The sequence below is a fragment of the Euprymna scolopes genome, chromosome 37 (genome assembly GCF_053919585.1).
Source record: "Euprymna scolopes isolate OS-2025 chromosome 37, ASM5391958v1, whole genome shotgun sequence".
In the NCBI taxonomy this organism is placed as follows: domain Eukaryota; kingdom Metazoa; phylum Mollusca; class Cephalopoda; order Sepiida; family Sepiolidae; genus Euprymna; species Euprymna scolopes.
This window is the reverse complement of record NC_136518.1, coordinates 80,521,005-80,528,504: the sequence shown is the minus strand read 5'-3', so window position 1 is coordinate 80,528,504 and position 7,500 is coordinate 80,521,005. Positions and strand designations below refer to the sequence as shown.

At 33.3% G+C, this 7,500-nt stretch overlaps 1 protein-coding gene across 2 annotated transcripts in view; it reads right to left on the bottom strand.

Annotated features, from left to right (window-relative positions):
- The window catches only part of LOC145261245 (nitric oxide synthase, salivary gland-like), a 280,006-nt gene that overhangs the window by 838 nt on the left and 271,668 nt on the right, over window positions 1-7,500 (bottom strand). For both annotated transcript variants that reach the window (XM_080119629.1, XM_080119630.1), the window contains exon 25: window positions 2,794-2,937. In XM_080119629.1, coding sequence (XP_079975755.1) covers window positions 2,794-2,937 — 144 coding nt within the window. The remainder of the gene's footprint in view (window positions 1-2,793; window positions 2,938-7,500) is intronic.

The window sequence follows — 7,500 nt, the reverse complement described above, 5'->3', positions numbered from 1 at the left end:
AATTGAAGTTTTTAAAAAAAAAAAACAAACAAAAAAAAAAAACCCAGAAAGATAATCAAAGAATCGATTTTTGTCAAAATAGCCACAATTTTTTCCGGTATCGGTTCCGATACCCTAAAAAGTCTGTCTTTTCCAATTCTCGATTCCGATTCCGATTAACTGTCCCAACACCAATATATGTATATATCAAACATGATTTCGTCGGTTTCGGGCTGTTACAAAAAAAAAAAAAAAAAAATGGAACAAAATATAATTTACGGCAAACAATTGTACAAAAAAACATGACCGAGAAACGCTTATAGTAGAATTGTTTGCATTAAATAGATTTCCCAGTTCTTAAAGACTTACATAAATATAGAATTATATGTTACGAATGACTTCAATTTTTAGAAGCATCTTTTTTCTCATTTTATTGCCCCCCCTCTTCCCCCTCTCCCCCCTCTCTCTCTCTTAATACGGCATAACCACGCTGACACACCTGGATCACCGAAGTCAAACAACATTGAACCGGGTCAGTAATAAATGGGTGACTAGTATGTGCTCTCTGCATTGTCCTGGATTTCTTGCCACTGGATTTAAACAGTGCCGATTCAGAAGAGGTGTGGTTGTTTATTGCGCAATCTTTGCCTCACAATTACACGCGCAGCTGTCCGTACAGGGGGTGAACTTTATCTTTCGAGACTGAGCGGAGGCATCGAGCTGCTGTCTCTCTCTCTCTCTCTCTTTCCTTCTCTCTTCTAGTTTGTAAGTTAACCAATAGAATACTTTAAAAGGGGTGTAACAGAGCGCGTATGTAAGAAAATCAGCAGCAGCCGAAGGCTAGCGTGCTAACGAAAATATTAGAAGCAGCAGCAGCAGCAGCAGCAGGCGTTAAAGCACGTAAGCAAATTGAAAATTACATTCATCTTAGTTTATTTTTTAAGTACGGGCAAAATGAATGCCGATGCTCCAAATGTATAAACATTTTGACCCCTCCCTTTATTTAAAAATTCATAAAAAATCAGGAAATTAACCAATTTTAATGAATTTCTCAGTATTTATCAAATAATGATCGCGGAATATAATGAACTTATTATTTTTATTTAAATCTTAATGAAAATGTATTATTTTGTTTAAACAAAAAATACCTTTACTAAAGTTATGTTTTTCAGTAGTAAATAAAAAACGCAAGAATTTATTTTTGCTTTTTTTTATATAAAGCATCGTAATTTGTAACAATAAAAAAAATTGTTTTTACAGAAACATTACAAAAAAATCCCCTAGTCCGTATTAACGATATCGATATAGCTGGAAGAAAAATTAATTTCTCGAACTATTAATTGAATCAAGCATTGTTTATTTAATATTTCCACACAAAAAATAATAATTGCAAAAATTATTTCTACTTTTTTTTACGCTTACATTTTTAACGTAATCTTTACATGTAAGATTCTAATATTTCCACTGCGCATATAATCATCAACATAAGCTAATGTTCATATACTCTTGGAAAATAAAATTAAAAAAATTAAATTGAAAACCAAAAACAGAAAAATAATTGAATTAAAAAATGGTAACAATTCTACGAACGTTCCATGTCGGTAAGTACGGATGCACAGACTCGAAAAGAAAACCAGTCTGTTTTGCCCACCATACTCCTCTCTCCAACTACCCGCCTGTTTGTGTTTATCAACTTTAAATTTCACGTAAACATTGTGATAAATTTAAATGTAGGTTTGTATTTTTTTAGTGTGTGATTTTTTTAATAAAATCGTTTTCTTAACCAATTGTTATTCTGTATTAATAATGATAAATAATAGTGCTAACTTTTTTTTTCAACGAATAAATTGTCAGTTGTATAATTAATGAATTTAATTAACTTTTATGCATTTTTAAATGAAGGAAGGAAGTCTGCGACTCAAAAGAAAAAAGTCGCTCGGTATGCCGAAATAATGTTAAATAAAGAAATAAATTATGTCTAATTTGTTCTTCCATACATGTTTAAATTTTGCGTCCAGCGTTTTCTTTTATACGATAAACAAGTCTCGTTCCTACCAGTGTCACCTTTTTTTTGATAATTATTACTTTTTTTTAGCAAAAGTTAAGTGCATTTATTGTATTAATTCATTAATAACTTGGAAATAATTCTAGAAAACTTTCTTGCCGGAAAAATATAAACGCGATTTTTTGTCATGATGAATTCTTTCGTGAAATCTAGGGTTTTTCAGATTTGATATAAAATTATTCCATGTACTTTTATTTCACACACTTTTTTTCTTTGAGAAATTAACTTTAAACTATAATCTTTCAAACACAATAAAAAAGTAATCGAAAATGAAAAAAATTATTATGATTAACCGGCATTCAAAATCATGACCCCTACCGAAGCAGCCATTAATTTGCCCGTACCTATTTATTTTTAATCACGTGTCACGTACTGGTACAGTGGTGACGTCACCAGCTTTGAATGCTACAGTTGTGCTTTCGGTTTCGATTCTAACTGATGACAATCAAATACGTTTTTTTTTAACTTTTGAAATCACTACTCTATAATAATATAGAACCCAAAATCATCCAGTTGATAATCGACAGGTCTACTCACTGAGCTATGGGATTGGCGATGAGAGAGAAAAGGAGGGAAAGAAAGAAAATACATATAGCAAATAAAAACGGATTATGCGAACACAATCAGAAGGTTTTTTTTTTCTGTTAAACTATAAACTAAAATAAAATGGTGAAAAACGCTGCCGTATATTAAATAGACAAGTAGAGAAAATGTCCTGTTTGTAATTGAAGTCGAACCAAACCGCTTACCTCATTGCATTCTAATATTTTCTTTTCTTTCCTGAAGCGGCCCTCTGATGATCGCAGAGTCACTTTCCCAAATTGCTCCTCTGTGCTGGGCGTTGACCTTTTCACTGTAACTCCAAAAATATCTTCATGGAAGCGGTTTGCATCCTGGAGGGAACGAAAAAAAAAAAAAAGAAAAAAAAAGGAGATAGACACGAAATTAATTAGTTTTATTGAATTTAAAGGTAGAATGAAAGATATTCGAAACACTGGTTGAATCGAGGTTAAGGTAATGCGAAGGGTCGTGTCAGTTAGTTAAATCTCCTATTCACTTGCCCCCCCCTCCACCACGTGAACATCCAGGTACCTCTGATATTTGTGAAATTTTAACAATAAGTATTAGACATCAATTAATAAATATTCCCCAAATTTCAGGGAGAGGGGTTGTTGGGAGGGGGATATTTAAACAACATGTTTGGAGTCATAATATGGATACAACCTCCCATTTTAAAATGCAAATGTTCAGACTTGCATTGAATTTTATACATAGTCATTAGACATGGATGAACCTCATTAAATTCATTGGCTATTTATGCTCTGAAAAATATTAACCTATTAACCTGGAATAATGATATATATATATATATATATATATATATATATATATATATGTATATATATATATATGTATATCGTTATATATATCGTTATATCGTTATATATATATCTTTATATATATATCGTTATATATATCTATATATCGTTATATATATAAATATATCGTTATATATATACATATATCGTTATATATATATATATATATAACTACTTAATTTACTCATATAAAATTAATATACGAAAGTATAAATTTATGCGTAAATTTTAAGTATTTACTTAAAAAGTGCTCAATACGTAGGTAGAGCTAGTTAGTAAGTTATAAAATATATATGGCGATTAAGCTACACTGAATATTTCGCGTTTCATCCTGCATAAGCCGGAAGAGTCCTAGAGTGGATGAAACGCGGAATATTCAGTGTAGCTTAATCGCCATATATATATATATATATATATATATATATATATATATATATATATATATATATATATTCAGCCAGTATATATATATATATATATATATATATACTGGCTGAATAAAGACCAATTAACATGATGGACTTTAAAAAAATAAAAAAAATGAAAACGTGCTACCTAACCGGCTTTCGTTCCTCGCTCAACAGAGCTAAATAGAGGAAAGATTACGATAAAAAATTTTCATGCATATGGCGGGGAGAAAAATTATTTAAATGTAGATGCCGTGTGCACTGCGTTTGGTGGACATCGGAAGATTGTATTTTCGTTTAAAACAGCACGTCTCATCAAAGATTCGTTATGCAAATTTTTAACCTCTGACGTTATGATTAATACATATGGGTTTGTATGCATTTGACACATGGTTTGTCGCTGGATTGTGACGTCACCGGATCAGATGACTGGGAACGATTTGGAAAAGTTAGGGAGTCAGTTTTAGTTCTAGAAGCGAGAGAACAAGACGTGTCTTTGATATGTAATACACAGATTGGTACGCCTTTCCTCAATCTGGTACAAGAGTAAGGGCTAGTTAGGAGAACTTGGCGATACTCTTCCGAACCACGGTATCTTGAATTCCACAATAAACTCAATTGTATAAAAAGCACAAGAAAACGTATGTTTTTCCTTTGCAACGAAGAATCGGGTAGAAATACCCGGACAGAGTGAGTCGGCCCAGTGACAGGTGGTCCTGAAAGATACGTGTTTGACTGTATAAAACAAAGATAATCACCGGTCAAGGATTAAACGAACTATCAGTTAATTGGGTTACTGAAAATAACTGTTGCTAAAATGATATATATATATATATAAGCTGTGAAATATAAAGACTATCACCTTATAATATACTAGCAAAGATACCCGCGCTTCGCTGTACGCTTGGGTCCCCGCCTTGTGGGAACTCTTGCAGTAAGTGAATGCTGTAAGAACAGCAATTGTTTAAAGTGTTTAAAATTTTTGTTAACTACATCCTAAAGTGACTGAAATCCAACTATAAACATTGGTTGAGGGAATGAGGATGGAGAAGGGTAATCTGATTCAAATTCACCAAAAAGTTGGCTGACGCCATGGTGATGGTCTTCGGGATAGTAGCGAACCACAAATTGGTGTGCACCATTCATAGGTGGGGGAGTTTATTAAATGTCGCACCAAATATGACCTTAACATCTGAGCTTGACCTTGAAAAATTGTGTGCATCATCACTAGGTCGGAGACTATCATCATATCCGGTTTGGTCATGATCAGTCCAGTGGTGTGGGCTGTAGGAGAGTTGTACACACAGACACACACACATACACACACGAACGCTACTACTTTATATATAAATATATATTTGAATCAATAATTCTCGTCACTTTTTATCGGTGCCTAAGCCTAAATGTAGATTCCATGAACAAAGCTTCTTTCGTAGAACTGCACACTTGTGGAACTCTGTTTCGTTTGGTTGTTTTCCAATTGACTATAATATGACCGTCTTCAAGTCCAATGTAAACAAGTTCTTGTTGAGCCGTTCCCCTTAAGTAATCCAATTTACTAAATTTACACTTCGAACGATTACTATGATATTATCCCTTTGACTACTGTACACCCTTTAACCCTGATCTTTGAGTGGCCTCTGGGCCTTGATAAGTGGTGATATCTATGTGAAAAAATTATCTGCGTGAAAAAAGTGAAAGTGCTAACTAGTTAGCAACCATACCATCGACCGCATCACTGAATTCATGCACTTGTACTATGTGTGGACTCGTTGAAAGTCTTTTGCAAGATTTCATTATTCACTTTGCTAACTCCTCCCCTCTGACGAGAAGGAAAGTGTTTCTTCGAAACTCCGCGGATTAAGAACTTTCACCTCTATTTGTGTTTTCTTTCCGAAAAACAAATCTTACTAAAGTGTTTCTCAGCATATTTTATTAAACACACCACGCCGACTAACACTGACTCTGCAACCTGTTGCCATGGGGATCCATTAAATTAACTGCTAACTGCTGCTTAAACTCATGCCGTTATAAATAAGAATAACGTCTATTAATTTTAAACCGTTATAATCTAGAAGAGCGTATATAAGCATTAACACATAATTAATATTTAATAATAACCCCCTCTTATTATATACACTCCTACTACTTTAAATTCCAACGTCCTCTCCCTTCCACTTCCCCTTCTTATCTAACTCCCCTTCATCTGCTACGATTTTTCCATTCTTATTTGGTATTATAACTCAGTCCATCTATAAATTCTGACGGAGCTAGTTGGATATTTCCTCTTCTTTTGAGGATCCCCCCCCGAGCTGAAACAATATGTAAACTCATTCTGGACTCACAGTAATAAAATTCCTATATATATATATATATATATATATATATATATATATATATATATATATATATATATATATATATATATATATATATATATATATATATATATGAGCTTTGGTATAGGTTAAGAAATATGTTATACTTTATGTTTTAGTCAATTACAACTGTGGACGGCTTATAAATATGCAATGATTTTCTGGATTTCAAATGTTTTTCGACAATTAGCGATCTTATCGCTTAAGGCCACGCTGAAAAATGTAAATAAACAAGAAAGAAAAAGACAACAAAATATAGAAAAAATATTTGCCTCGATTTGAATATATATTAGAATTTTGAAAACAAATTAGCCTAAATAATCTTGAAGTGCGTCGTTTATGACAACCATGCGAAGAAAAAAATGCAATAATATGAAAAAAAAAAAACACGCACAAAAAATGTCTACCACAAATTTACATATCTGCGGCCATCAACGAGGACCAGAATAAACTTTAAACTATTACACTTTACTAAATACTGTATACTCTTACGAGAGCGTAGTGTTATGTTGTCGGGGGACATATATATCGAGATGGTGTATATATATCGAACAGTATCTCAGTCGTTGTGTGTATATATATCGTAGAGTGTCTTTACTTTCATGGCATATTGCGATGACATATTGTATTGACAGATGACGGATATACATTATAACAAGGGGAGACATTTGTATTCTGGATGGGGGGAGGAGACATTTGTATTTTGGAAAAGACATTTATAACAGAGGCTGAGGTATTTAAATCCTTGGAACATGATGACGACTGTGATGATAATTCTTTTATCATCTTATAATACGGAGCTGAGAGAGATGACCCAACAATTCTTGTTAACACAGACAGAGGGGAGAGTCATTATTGATGATGGTGGTGGGGACACATTATACTTGGAGGGAGTTATACAAAGTTCATCTACAGATGATAGACCAAAACGAATTTACCTTTCAGCTGTAATGACGACGACGAAGATAAGTATACAAAATATAAATGATGATCTTTATTTAATCATCCGGATGATTGATGAACCCGGAATTCAAGCTTTTACGATTACATGGTCTCATATTCCCCCCCCCCCTTCACCTCCAACGGGCGTCAGCTCCCAGTCTGATCCCAACCTGACTCTCTCTGACTGTTTGTCTCCCTAACTTCGAACACTGTCTCAATATATTGGGAATTCTCTTTCTTTATGACGTCAAAGGCGTGCCTCGTCATGTGATCCATCCACGTGGATTCCACATATGTATGTAAAAATACGCTTTTTGCAAACGAAGAAATTCCTAAGTTGAATTGTATCG